The sequence below is a fragment of the Furipterus horrens genome, unplaced genomic scaffold (assembly GCF_987537825.1).
Source record: "Furipterus horrens unplaced genomic scaffold, mFurHor1.1.pri manual_scaffold_2, whole genome shotgun sequence".
Classification (NCBI taxonomy): Eukaryota; Metazoa; Chordata; class Mammalia; order Chiroptera; family Furipteridae; genus Furipterus; species Furipterus horrens.
Genome location: NW_028327172.1, coordinates 45985731 through 45999741, shown reverse-complemented (window position 1 = coordinate 45999741; position 14011 = coordinate 45985731). Strand labels below are relative to the sequence as shown.

Below are 14011 nucleotides of genomic sequence, written 5' to 3'. Positions count from 1 at the left end.
ACACTCTTACATGTGTGGGGCCTGGTCAGGCTTGCGGTGCGCATTCCCGCCTAGAACTTAAACATGTTCGCAGACCGGTCACTGCCACAGCCAAAGCTGTATTATGATCCCCCACGTGTTGTGCCTAGGCACTATCATGTATCTTTCAGCTACTGTATGTAGAAAGATAACACTAGCAACAACAGTAGGAAATTATACCTAAAACCCGATGTTAGATTCAGGTGACATGACTTGCTAAAGGCAGCCTTTGTCACTATGACAAGTAAGTATGTTGGTATTTCAAGGTAGCATGTGTAGAGATGTAAAAGGCTTAGTAAACAAGCCCTTCCTCAAGGATTCAAAATGACAATTCCTAACTCTAACTGGCAGAAAACCAACACCACCATCTCAGTGTACATCTCCTATAGAGAGCTGAGGAGCCGTACTCACAAACTGGCCCCTAAGCTGCTCTTTCTTCCATAATAGTACTTTCAAGTTTCTGGAAATTCTGCTGCATAATGAAAATGTCTTCAATAATCAAGACTTTCTGAACCTTTCTGTAAGGCTAATCTATGTACAACAAGCACAGTCCTCATAGTTCATTAGAAAGAACAGTTTCAAAATTACAATATTCCTATCAGTGAAAATCAATATGCTCTTATTATGGGTCTTCTACCCCTTTAAAAAGACAATTAGAAAGTCTATACAAATAGTACTTTCTTAGCCAGCATATCCATGCCTGCTGCCTGCAGGCCTTTCATTGAATGGGTTTTTGCTTCGAACCGCATGATAAAGCCCATACAGCTGCCAGAGAGCTGACCTGGATTTGGAATTGTCTCCTGTACCCAAAACTAAAGTGTCAGCTAAACTCTCCTGGTTAAATACTCATATCAAGCAAGGACACAAGGGACTCTAAGAGCTTAGTGTCCAGGCTTCTGTAAGCACTGGCTTACTCTCAGAAGACTTCATTTCTTCTGGGCTAATTATATAAAAGATTTCAAAAATCAGTGGTTCTTTCCTGCATATCAATCCTGCAAATTAACCTTTAATCCATAAATAGACTCTGAAGGAAGATAAATGTTGAACTACCTTCCAATGTCAGCAGTAGAGATTCATGCTGTTAATGAAAATATTTTGAAGAAAAGCTGCAAGAGATATCAAAACAGACAGAATTTAGGGTTGAGGGGGTTGGAGGAGGGAGTGTGAGTATTCCACACTGAGGTAAAATTCAAAGTGAAACTTTTATCATCTGGGGTTAGGTTTTTAAGCATATTGACAGATCTGTTTAAAAGAACAATGCAGCAACATCGAATAGCAAAGTGACTCATGGCAATTAGGAAACAAATGAACACTCAACCATAAGCACTTACTGTCTGACCCAGCAGGTACACAGAAGAAATTAGCAATGATGCTGGAAGGTAAGAATTATATCAGGGCCTGAGTATGAAGGGAAGAAAGGAAGTCAGCACCCAGACTACGGCCCACTGAAACACCTGGGAAAAATGTAGGCTTGCAAGGTGGTGTTACACTTGGAAGCTAATAGAACTTCAGTCTAACTACCTTTGATTTTTAGGGGTTAATGAACCTTTCTGAGTCTATCTGCTTATCTGCAAAATGTAAATTTAAAATGCCAATTTGAAATATCTATTATAATAAACAATAATGCATTTTTGTAATATTTTATAGTTTCATTCATATGCAGTCTTACTCCCCACTAACCAGTGTATGAGGTAGAATATTATCTTTGTTATATAGATGAGGAAGCTTGAGGCTCAGGGAACTAAGTTATTTATCCCAAATCCTATTTTTTCTTTTTTTTTTTAATTGAATTTGTTGGGGTGACATTGGCTAATGAAACTATGCAGGTTTCAGGTGTACCACTCAGTCATATATCATCTGTATATTGCATTGTGTGTTCACCCAAGTCAAGTCTCCTTCCATCACCTTTATCACCACTTTACCCTCTTCTGCCTCCCCTGACTCCCCTTTCCCTCCGATAATCATCATACTATTGTCTTGTCTACAAGTTTGTCCAAAATCATATTACTAGTACGTGTCAGAATTAACTAGGAGTTGGACACAGATCTTCTGACACTTTAACAATTCCACAGCTGTTTATAAAAACAAAACAAAACATAAGATATATATTAACATGTAGCCTATCACCTTGCAAAGAAGGTAATGAATGAATATTGCTAAGTATGTCATATAGAAAACAAAGTACTTTCTATTTTTGTCAGTATACCAGAAATATTTTACAACTACGAAAGTTTAATTGCATAAGAAAAGGAAGAAAAAAGAAAGGCTAGTTTACCCTTTGGAAATCATCTCACCACAGCATACTGACTACAGCCATCAGAATGAGTAAGGAAAGTCAAATCATGGATTCTGCAATACTTAGCTTGGCCATCTATCTACTCACCTCAAAGACCAAGGCGAAAAACTATTAAGTACTTGATGAAGGCCTAGGTCTTCACCAAGGCCCAGCCAGACATATTATAGTGCTATGCTGTACAACATGGTAGGTACTAGCCACATAAGGTTATTGAACACTTCAAATATAGCCAATGCAAATTAGGAAATAAATTTTAAATTTTATTTATGATTTTTAAAAATTTATTTATTTATTTTTAGAGCGGGGGTAAGGGAGGGAGAAAGAGAGGGACATAAACATTGATGTTCGAGAGCTGCGTTGACCAGTTGTCTCTCACATGCCCCTAACTGGGGACCCAGCCTGCAACCCGGGAATGTGCCTCGGCAGGGAACTGAACCTGCAATCCTTTGGTTCACAGGCTGGCACCCAATCCACTGAGCCACACCAGCCAGGGCTAAATTTTATTTAAAGTTTAATTTATAAATTGATATTTAAGTATGTGATCTATGTCTTTAATTTTATAAAACCTAAATACATTACCAAGTATTTCCAATAAAAGCAAGTATCCCTAGCTGGTGTGGCTCAGTGGATTGTGTTCCTCTCTCCCTCTCTTTTGCTCTCTCTTCCCCACTCTCTAAAAATAAATAAATAAAATCTTTAAAAAATTAAAGAGTCTGAACTGGGATGTACCCTAAGTGTAAAATACATATAAGATCTCAAAGACTTAGTAAGAAAAAAGAACTGTAAACTATCTCATTAATAATTTTATTAATTACAGTTAGAAATAATATTTTAAATATATAAAAGATTACATATGTATGCTTTTTTTTTCTTTCCCCTAACCATAATCCAAAGGGAACCTCTAGGGAAATAAATTGAGGATACTGAGCTTCTGGAAAATATTTGCAATATGAAACTTAAATAAAAAATATTATTAAAATTAATTTCACTGTTTCTTTTCAGAGCTACTAGAAAATTTAAAATTAGATATGTGGCTCACATTATTTATCTGTTGGAGAGTGCTGGTATAAGGGAAAAGGAAGTTTGCATCTAAAAGTATGTGTAACTACAAAAGTAAAACTTTGATATTCAAAGGCAGTGAAAACTGTGATTATTGTACAAATGAAATGGAGATGACACCAATAACACACAATAGTATAAATATTTATAATAAATATATAGGTACTACTATATATGGACACAGTGCTATCTAGAAGACATAAAAACTTACCTTGTTTATTTCATTCACAATAAATCCTTCTGAAGCTGTAACCTCTGGGATGCCATCAATGCCAATTCCTTGACAAGTTAGGCTGCCATACAAAGTTGGTTTCCCTATGTAGCACAAAAGGAGTATGTCTCAAAAAAATAATAAGAATTAAACATTTTTCTTCTTAAAGACCCAATTCAGGTATCTGTATAGATAGTAGGAAATTGATTCATGAAAGAAAAACAGGTACTGGTGTTAAAAATGAGGCAAAGGGGGAAGAATACTAGCCTAAGTGACCCTAATTTGAGAGGGAATACACTCAAGGGCTAAAAACTAAGAACAAAGGTTTAGAGATACAATGTAGCATTTATAGAGAAAGATACCAAAGTGATCTGAACCTCAGTTTTACTAGCTGTGAAATGGAATTCTTCCAGGATGAAAGGTGAAGATCAACATGAATATATGCATTTATCCACAGTATACTCATGTACATATAATACATAGTAGAGAGAGCTAACCTTTATTAATCTGGGAAATGTACTTAAGTAGAACCATATGGGCTAAATAAGATATTATCCTATACATAAACATATGCAGATGGTAGGATGGAGTTAAAAACAGTCTCTTCTAATCCCTTTCAGGACCTTAAATATACACTTCTGTAACAGCCCATAACATGCTGTTTATGTTTCTGACCTCCCATTAGACTGTGAAGTCCTAAACTGCAGAAACTAGCAGGTTGCTATAAATTATACAGCAAATAATTGTTGGCACCAAAATGAAATACTAGGAGTAAGAGGGAAGTAAAAACCATCCTGGACTCACAGAGTTGGGGGGCTTCCTAGAGAGGGAGGAACCTTGAAAGAAAGATAGGACTAGGCAGAAGATAAGGGAGGGGGCATGTTAAGAACAAAAGAAAGTCAGAAAGAATAAGGAGAAGGGAGGCACCAATTAATATACCACTTTGGTTACAAAGTCATGGAAATGGTAGTTGAAGGACATTAATGCAGGAACTCACAATCTAGGGTAGAAGTTTGGACTACAGAAAAGCTAGTAAAGAAGATTTTGGCAAAGAAGTGGCATGAAATGCTAGTTAAGAAAGATCCCACAAAAATAGGATTGAGGAATTCTGCTTTTTGTCCTACTTCATGAATCCTTCCTGCCTTCCCTAACCACTCTGAAGTCTCGTCCTCATGACATCATTTCAACCAATCTCCTGTCGGCATCCTCAATGACCTCTCTACATTTGTAAAGTCACTGAAATGATCTGCCTCAGTAGAATTTGTCTATATAGTAGAATTAGAATTAATCAAACTACTCACCTTCTAGATTTCGACATGTAGGCTGCTGAGTGCTGCTACAGAAAAGCATGCAACTGTGCAGATTGGTACCACAATCCACATTCCCAAACTCTGTGGTTTTGCAGTCCTATTGCCCTTTCTATTCCCCACAGCAGCCAATTTTCCTGTCACCTATACTGCCAGCAAATCCTTCTTCCTTCTTAATAGCCAAAAACTGGAAACAACTCAAATGTCCAATCCATGAATGGATATAACTGTGGTATGTTCACACAACAGAATATTACTTGGCCACAAAAAGGAATGAATGCTACAAAATGGATGAACCGTAAATGTTATGTTGAGTGAAACTCAGACAGACACAAAAGGCCATATATTATATAATTCCATTTACAGGAAATGTCCATAACAGGCAAATCCATAAAGACAGGAAGTCAATTAGTCACTTGAAGGAGAGGGAAATGGGAACTGACTGTTAAAGGGTATAGGATTTCTTTTCAGAGTGATAAAAATGTTCTGAAATTTGATATTGGTGACAGACATACAATTCTATGAATACTAAAATCCACTGAATTTACACTTTAAAAAGGTCGACCTTATGATATGTGAATTATATCTCAATAAAGCTGTTATAAAAGAATTAGAATACTAATAGTACCTACCTCAGAGGGTTGTAAGAAATAGAAATAATGTATGTAAAGCATCCAGGACATAGATAGCACACCTTTTAATTCAATAGAACTGTTACTTAGTCCTGGCTGGTGTGGACAGTGGATTGAGTGCTGACCTGTGAACCAAAGTGTTGCTGGTTCGATTCCCACTCAGGGCACATGCCTGGGTTGTGGGTCAGGTCCTCAGTTGCAGGCATGCGAGAGGCAATCACACATTGATGTTTCTCTCCTTCTCTTTCTCCCTCTCTATAAAAATAAATAAACAAAATCTTTAAAAATAACCTGTTCTTAGAGAAAAAAAATCCTCTTTCTTAAAAGCTGACCCCACCTCCAACATAACAAAGAATAATGAGTCTATAAGATAATCTCTAATTTCCGTGTCCATGCCTATGTATTTATGTGTATCTGCACTTCGCCTTACCTTCTTTCATCTTAAGTGTTTTAAACTTAATTCATTCTCCTTTTCTGTCCTCTAAGACATTGGTTTTTTAGTCAGTCCTTCTCTCCTTTGCCTATAATCTATATTTTAATTGCTCTCCAAATAGTTCCCGTCTTTTAAAACAAAAACAAAACCACTGACTATGAGATCTTCTAGCTACCATCCTCTCTTCTTCTATACAGCACCAACTTCCTCAAAAGAAAACTCTGTTTAAAACTAGTCTCATAAAACTATTTCTCATAGAACTAGAATATATTATTATATAAAACCATTGAAGGTATCACTAAAACTAAATATTCTCACAAATTTAGAAAGTTTTTTTTTTAACTGAAAATGAATGGATGGGAATAATACAGGAGTGTCATTCCAAGAAAAAATTGATAAGACTTGGGAACTCTGAATATGGAAGGGTGAAGTGTCTAGGTTTTACACTTTGATGCCTAGAATTATAGTAACGTAAGGAATGAGAAAATTAAGAGAGAACCTGTTTGATGACAGACATACTCAGCTTGATTTTAGATGTGATAAACTCAAGATGACATGAGAGCTTCAAACAGAAATGGGTAGTATACAACTGCTTGAAATTGAGGAGAGGTCAGGGCTAGAGCTATAGTTATAGAAATAATCATCAGGAAGGTCACACTTGAAGCTACAGAACTGCTTACAATACAATAATATGTGGCTAAGAGACTGTTTAAGATGCATCAGCAATGTCTCTATGAAAAAGTTTATGGCTTCCAAATGGAAAACCAATCTGAAGGCTTTCCCCTAGAATGGAAGAGTTGGGATGATGTCAGTATAGCACAGGCTGGTCAAGAAGGTTTGAAGATTATGAATACTGTGCAAGGAATTTGGGCCAGGAGAAAGTAGAAGGCCTTCTTCTAGGGGTAGTAAGTCCTCCTTCTCTAAAGGAAATGGGTATAGATTTAAGGACATTACCTGGCGGGTGACAGCTCAGCCAGGCCTCTCCTTCATCCTTCCTATAAAGAGAGACAAAGCCTAATTAGGTTCACTCAACACTGAAAAGGATGCCACTGATGCAAGGGGAGAAAGATTATATAATTTCCAGTGTGGACATAGTACGTAAACATAATCTAGTCTAACACCTCACACGGGCATAAATTATTCTAAGACAAATTTTATTTGTTGAAGAAATATTTGTGGATTAAGTGTTTAATATACATATTTGTTGGTTAAATGAAGTTCAATTAATTCATCAATAGGGAGTGAGTGCACTATTCATTAACAGCTGCACAGCTTTGAAAAATCAACAATATATTATATTTAGATATTTTGGGGATTATTGTAAGCCAGGCCCTGTGCTAGGTATTTTGCATATAGCACCATTAATCCTCAAAACAATTTAACAAGGTATCTTTTATTATTACCATGTTGAAGATCAAAAAAACTAAAGCTCAGGGAGAAGTGAACTTTCCTAAGGTCACCAAGCAGGAATTGAAACCTGGGAGTAGTCTATAAGGTCTGTTACAGACTTTTTTCATGTTCTAGAATGTACTTCCCTAATCATTCAAATCATTATCTCATCACCCTAACACTCATACGGTATAGAAGAAAGGGCCTAGGCTTTTAGATTGCCGGCAACTATCACTTATTTGCTGCACAGTTTTGGACAAGTTACTTCCTCTGATTCTGATCCTGCATTCTCTCATAGGCACCTGGTGGCCCTCAATATATGTGTTCTTCCTTTATTACTTACCACACATTCTGTGTTGTAATAAGTAATGCGTTATTTTATTTTAGCCCACTTAGTAAGGTGTACGTTTCTTAAATGCAAGAATGTGTTACTCATCTTTACCATTGTTTCAATTAGAAAAACCCTTATTAGTAGTAATAGTTGCCATTCACGGCACTGCTGTACTCATCCTGGCGCCTAGAGAAATGAGTATGTTAAATAAATGAAGTGTTAACTGTTCACTGAAATTGAAGAGAGATCAGGGCTATAGGGTAGCTTGAAGGCAGGGACCACCCCTTCAGTTTAGAGTACATATCTGAACTGCGTCTGAAAAGCACGGAGCATCTGTCTAGATCCGAGTCTGTACATGGTGGATTCTACGTGGTTTACTGAATAGAATGGTCTAAAAGACAAAGGACAGCCAAAGACAACGTGGTGGTGGTGAGTACTGGGACTCTGGCAAATAGGTGACGACCAATAAATATCTGCCGAATGACTATAACTGTTCGGCCCCCTGCCTCCCAGTTTTCCTGTTCCTCTCCAACTCTTTAATCCTAGTTCTGATGCTGAGATGGCACAGCGCTTATGTGTTTTAGCCTCTGACTAGACCTCCTGAGAATGAAAAACGACCATGTGGGCTTCAGATTTCTTTCTAGACCCACTGCTCGCTCAACAGTTGATGAGTGATATCCTGGATTGGGCATGACTCTCAACGTAAAGGCAACGTCCACTACCCGCCTCCTCTACCCTGGTTCTAGGACTGGATTCACCTGAGGGCTTGGGCCCAGTCGCTCTGAATCCTCAAAGGCGCCGCCATCTTGACCCCACCTTATCAGCCCGCCTCTTCCGCTCTTTTCCGGAAATGGGTCCTCCGAAAGGGCTGCAGCAAGTACGAGGGGCGGGATCTACACCGGGAGACCTCCAATGAAAATGCGCGGTGGACCCTTCCAGCCCCAGAACTTCCCTTCCGCTTGCGCCCTCTCACAGAGGCTGGTTATTGGTAGGAGTTTAGGGGGAGTGCTAACCGCTAGCTAAAACGACGTGGTGAAGCGCGCGTTTGGGTCCTCTTGTCCGCTTGTTCGGTGAGCACAGGGTTCCGTGTTCTTGCTCGGTGAAGCTTGACGAGCACAACGGGGGCGCGCTTGCGCCCTCTCCTGAAGGTGGGAGGAGCGTCAGGTGATTTGGCCACCTGGATTTCTGTGCTTTCCTATTCTTTCCTTGCCTTCCTAGTCTAGGCAGGCCTCCCGTTCCAGCTGATGACCGTGTAGCCTGCCCTGCTCTCTGAGCAAGGGTCTTCCTCTTTTTACTCCAAGGGAGTCTAAAGCTGATACGTAGTGGGGAAAAGACTACGATAGCATTTACTGAGTCCCTGTTGTAGCCCAAGCATTTGGCATCATTATGTTAAACCTTACAGTAAATCTGCGAGTTAAATATTATCTCAGGGAGAAAACTGAAAATGATTGCATGGTAAGGCGTGTGCCTGCATTCGAACCCGGATTTCTTGGTTTAGGATTTAAGGCACTTTGCTAGTTCTAAGGTTTGCACCTTGCCTTTAAATTAGAGTCCACGATGTATTGAAGAGGAAACATGTGCAGTAATAGGAACCATCATTTATTGAACTCTTTGGACGTGCCAGGCTCCTTACATGCATTATCTCATTTAGTCTTTAATAGTCCTGTGGGGTATATTATCTCTATTTTTCAGAAACGATTATGAAGTGATTTGTTCAAGGTTACCCAATGTGTCAGTAACAAAGCTAGTTTCCAACACAAGTCTTGTTTCAAAGCCCGTTCCCCGCTTCCTCAGGTTATACTGCCCCGAAGGCAAATGAATTTATGTAGGGGTATGGAGTGCCTAAATCCTTCTTGTCACTTCCCCATTGCCCTCTAAACACCCTAACACGGCTAACAAGGCCTTGCTGTGATCACTCTCATCTTGCCATTTTCATTTGCTTTGTTTTCTTCTCATACTTTATTCTCCAGTCATACAGAACTTTCCGTTGCTCTTGTGTCAAGTTCTGTTCCAACACCCTCACCGCTGTTCCATTGACAGGGATATTCTTTCTTTCCATCTCTAACTCTTATTCATCCTTCAAGAGTCAGTTTAGAAATTACTTCCTCTTGGTGACCTTCCCTACCTGTTTCTACCCTTGTCAGGATTAGGTATCACTCTACTGTGTTCCCAACCTGAGCTCTCTGTACACAGCTGCCTGTTTACTTGTCTAGATTGCAAATTCTATGAAGGCAGGAATTGTATCTCTCCTGGTCACTCCTGTATCCTCAGCTCTAGCATAGTGTCTGGTACATGATAGGTACCCAGTAATCATTGGTCGAGTAAATCAGAGACATAGATAAGGCATTAAGAAGTCCTAGTTCCTTTACAGCCTGTCATAGTGAGATTTGTACAAAGGCTGAGATCAGTTCTCTCAAAGCCTTTCTTAAGTACCTTCTGTATATTACCTTTTCTGTGCAGTGTTCTGAAGCAGATGATCTCGTGAAGAAGTTTGGGCAAATATACCTCACACTAAGTATTCTCAATTACGTCACTGGCTCGTCTCTTGCCTGGCCACTCCATGCTCTGTGTTACAGCCACACAACTTTCTCCATTCCTCCCATATGTCAAACTGTACCCATTCTTGGGTATTCTCTCAAGTGTTAAACTTTGTTCTTCTCCAGCCATAGAATAAGGCCAATATTAGAAAAGAGATTAATTCTTTCTTTAGTTTTTTAATCCTCACCCAAGGATATGCTTATTGCTTCTCAAGAAGGAGGAAGGTGGGGAGAGATAGAGACAAAAAAAAATCATCAATTGATTTCCTCCCATATGCACCCTGACCGAGAATCGAACCTGCAACCTTTTGGTGTACAATATGATGTTCCAATTGAGCCACCCGGCCAGAGTGAGATTAAGTCTTTGCATGTGAACCAGAGATAACTTCTCTAGAAAGGTGACATTTCACCTAATTCAAATTCCATTAGGAGAATCCATTTGAACTTATTTAGTGTTGTTCTCAGTATTCTCACATAATTTATTTCTTTCCTTTTAGTTCAAACCATTTTGTAGTTCTGTTGTCTGCCAGGCCTAGTGCTGAAGGCACCAAGATGAATGAGGCCTGTTATCTGTCCTTAAATAGCTTAGTCTCCAAAGAGAGACATGCATAACTAGGCTATAACAATGCATCTTTCAGTGTTATTTATAATAGAGGAACCCCATATATAATCATGCTCCTACTCTAACTTTGCTTCCCTTGATGTCTAGACACTCCCAAAGATGTCAACTCAAGGCCATACCTGGGGCCGACAGGTGAAGAAGGAGGGTGAGGAAGAGGACCCACTGGACCAGCTGATCTCCCGCTCTGGATGTGCTGCTTTGCACTATGCAGTGCAGGAGTGCATGGCCCAGCACCAGGACTGGCGACAGTGCCAGCCACAAGTGCAGGCCTTCAGGGACTGCATGAGTGAACAGCAGGCAAGGCGGCGGGAGGAGCTGCAGAGGAGGAAAGAACAAAGCAGTGTCCATAGCTGAGACCCCAAACCATCTATCCCCAGAGGATGGCCTGAAGAAACTAGCACCCAGAGAAATCACGGAAGAGAGAAATTCTAAACAGTGGATATGTGGGCCAAGAGGTGTAAAACTTGGGGATAGTCATTGGTATTGGGGTTCAGAGCCAGGAAGCCATGGGTTTGGACATGACTGTCATAAAGAAAGCTGTCATATTTTCATGGTGAGACCCACACATCCTCTCTCATCTTATTCTATGGATATTAAATATTGATGAGTATTTGCAACGTAATACAAAGAGTGGGGTTAAGGCATACTCTTCTACTGTACATCTTGGGTCAGTGTGCCAAGTACTGAGCTGATTACATGGATGTGGAATTTTAGAAGTAAATTAATAACTTAAAGGTAAATTGGTTACCTAATCAGGTCTTCATTTATTCAGTCATTGGTTCAACAACAGCAGGTTTTTCTCAGACCTCTAGTGCCAGGCACTGTTGGAAACTGATAGGATAAATAATATGATCTCTGTCTTCATGCTGTTTAGTGTAGTTTGAGAGACAGAAATAAAACCACACTGGAACAACTAAATAATTCCTGACAATGATATAAATAACTATCTTTCATAAGTTGTTCTGGATGTTTCATTCTATCATTAAGCAAATGTGAAAACAAAACATTTAGTGCTTCTCATATGCCAGAGTCTGTTGAATTAACAGACATAGAGTTGGACCTCATCATACTCCCACCCCAACAAACACAATGTTAGCTTGACATTTAAAAAGTACATTTAACATAAAATATAGATTTTCTCTTCTGAAAATAGAGAATCTGTCAACATGGAGTTTATATTCCTACTGGACAACAATTTGCTAGAGCTAAATATAGTTTCTCTTTTAGGTGGTTGTGTTCTCTGGCTCATAAGTTGCCACCACTTCTCGTTTTGCTTCCATGGAATTACATTACCCATTCTATTACTTTTTGCCTAGCCCTACAAGGCATTGGGAGTCGGAAGGGAGTTGTTAGAGTGACCCCTGTCATAGAAGCTGAAATGCAGAGGGACATGTGCTGTCATCATCATCAGTAACATTTCTTGTGTGTGTGTGTGTCACACATCTCATATTTTACTGTTCATATAAATTAGAAGCACAGGTCTGAAGTATGGTAGGCCTTAACACTACCTTTGTGTTGGTATTTGGGATGGAAAGAGAAGAGGGGAGAAGATAGGAGGGATACCAGTTTAAAGAACAACAAAATCCACTTTCAGCCTTCAAGCAGAAGGGGCTTACTGGATATGTGAGCATATATATAAAGATTAATCTGTGTGCTCAGTGCTGTAGGTCATCAGAGGGAGTGGTGTGGACTGGAGCTTTCAGCAAGAATCTCAAAGAGAAAGGATTTAGTTGAGTTGAACCTTCATGTATTTTATTTTTCATGCTCCAACCAGGAACTGGTTCACAACCCAGGCATGTGCCATGACTGGGAATCAAACCAGGGACCTTTCGCTTTGTGGGATGATGCTCAACCACTGAGCCATGCCAGTCATGGCTTGAGTTGAACCTTTAAAAGATGAAGTTGATATTACCTATCTGTAACATGTAACAGGAAGGATTACCATGTATGACAAATAAAAAGTACATACCTAGAATTCAGTAAGAAAAAGAAAACAGTCCAATGGAAAAGTGAACAAAGTTAAATATACCCCCAAAACAGGAAAATACATATATTCTGCATCACTGATAGTAAGATAAATGCAGATTTAAAAAACAAAGTTTAATTAGCTGATCATATTGACAAAAATCAAAGTGTTTATAATGATTAGTATTGGTGAGGATAGAGAGAAACAAACCCATTCATGCTGTTGAAGGATTATAATTTAGTAAAGCTTTTGGAGGGATCTATAAATATTTTAAATATTTAAACAGCAATTCCTTTATTAGGAATCCTCTTAAATATATTTTACAAGATGTATATACTATTATGTTCATTGCAGCAGTGTTTATAATAGTGAATAAATGGTCACAATGTGAGCATCATTCCATCGATAAGGGGAGATTCTAGCAGAGAGGGCAGGTGAAAGGAGCTCCGAACCAGCTATGCGGAGGTAGCAAGTTTTGGAGGGCTCCAGCTCTGACAGGCAGCTAACACCAGCTAGCTAACAAAATGTGTCCTCAAGTCCTATTTAATAGACATACTAAAATAATTCAATCAGATTATATATAGGTAATAATAAAAATTGTTAGCATTTATTAAACTATTAACCAGTATTTATGGAGCATATAACCTAGGCTGTCTGGTTCTGGAGTCTGTGCTCTCATTTCCTGTGATATGCTTTCTAATCCCACTACGCCACTTACTAGTTGGGTGATTTGGGGCAAACTACTTAACATCTCAGGCTGTTTTTTCTTTTATAAAAATGCAGTTATAAGGCCTTTCTTATAGGCCTTACAACTAATAAATGTAGACCTTCCTCAGAGTTATAGAAAGAATGTTAATATTGGTACAGCATTCCTTTGAATAATGTTTTTTCTTTCAATGTCAGTTTGCTATAATGATAAGAGATGTGGTAATAACTTAGCTGTTTATATCAATTAGCTTATATAGTAAAATTGGTTTCATTATGCATAGTTTTGCTTAAAGGCACAGAACATCAATGACATTAAGTTACTATAAAGAGCTTAGAAGCAGTGTCTGGCACTTAATAAGTAGTCACTAAACCCTGGCTATTACTGTCATTATTCTTGTGTGTTAGTCACTATACTGAGTTACATTATATCATTTAATCTCTCATAACACTCCATTAACTCACCTCTACAGAGGAGGCAATAAAGATCAGATTGAGGATTAGA

General features: G+C 38.8%; 2 protein-coding genes across 5 annotated transcripts in view; one reads left to right on the top strand and one right to left on the bottom strand.

Annotated features, from left to right (window-relative positions):
- Positions 1 to 8562, bottom strand: part of PAAF1 (proteasomal ATPase associated factor 1) — a 33003-nt gene extending 24441 nt beyond the window's left edge. The window contains exons 1-3 of one of the 2 annotated variants that reach the window (XM_090265338.1): positions 8435 to 8562; positions 6911 to 6951; positions 3585 to 3688 (exon numbers count right to left, since the gene is read on the bottom strand). In XM_090265338.1, coding sequence (XP_090121464.1) covers positions 3585 to 3688; positions 6911 to 6951; positions 8435 to 8481 — 192 coding nt within the window. In that variant the 5' untranslated portion in view covers positions 8482 to 8562. The remainder of the gene's footprint in view (positions 1 to 3584; positions 3689 to 6910; positions 6952 to 8434) is intronic. The other variant, XM_090265329.1, reaches the window with a different exon arrangement.
- A 12-nt stretch (positions 8563 to 8574) lies between these two features.
- On the top strand, positions 8575 to 14011 carry COA4 (cytochrome c oxidase assembly factor 4 homolog). Of its 3 annotated transcripts, none has more exons than XM_090265366.1 (2): positions 8575 to 8840; positions 10923 to 14011. In XM_090265366.1, the coding sequence occupies exon 2, from the start codon at positions 10935 to 10937 to the stop codon at positions 11187 to 11189; it is 255 nt and encodes an 84-aa protein (XP_090121492.1). In that variant the 5' UTR covers positions 8575 to 8840; positions 10923 to 10934; the 3' UTR covers positions 11190 to 14011. The 3 variants fall into 3 exon arrangements, with proteins under 3 accessions (XP_090121492.1, XP_090121484.1, XP_090121478.1); XM_090265358.1 differs by having other exon boundaries at positions 8576 to 8824; XM_090265352.1 differs by having other exon boundaries at positions 8578 to 8746.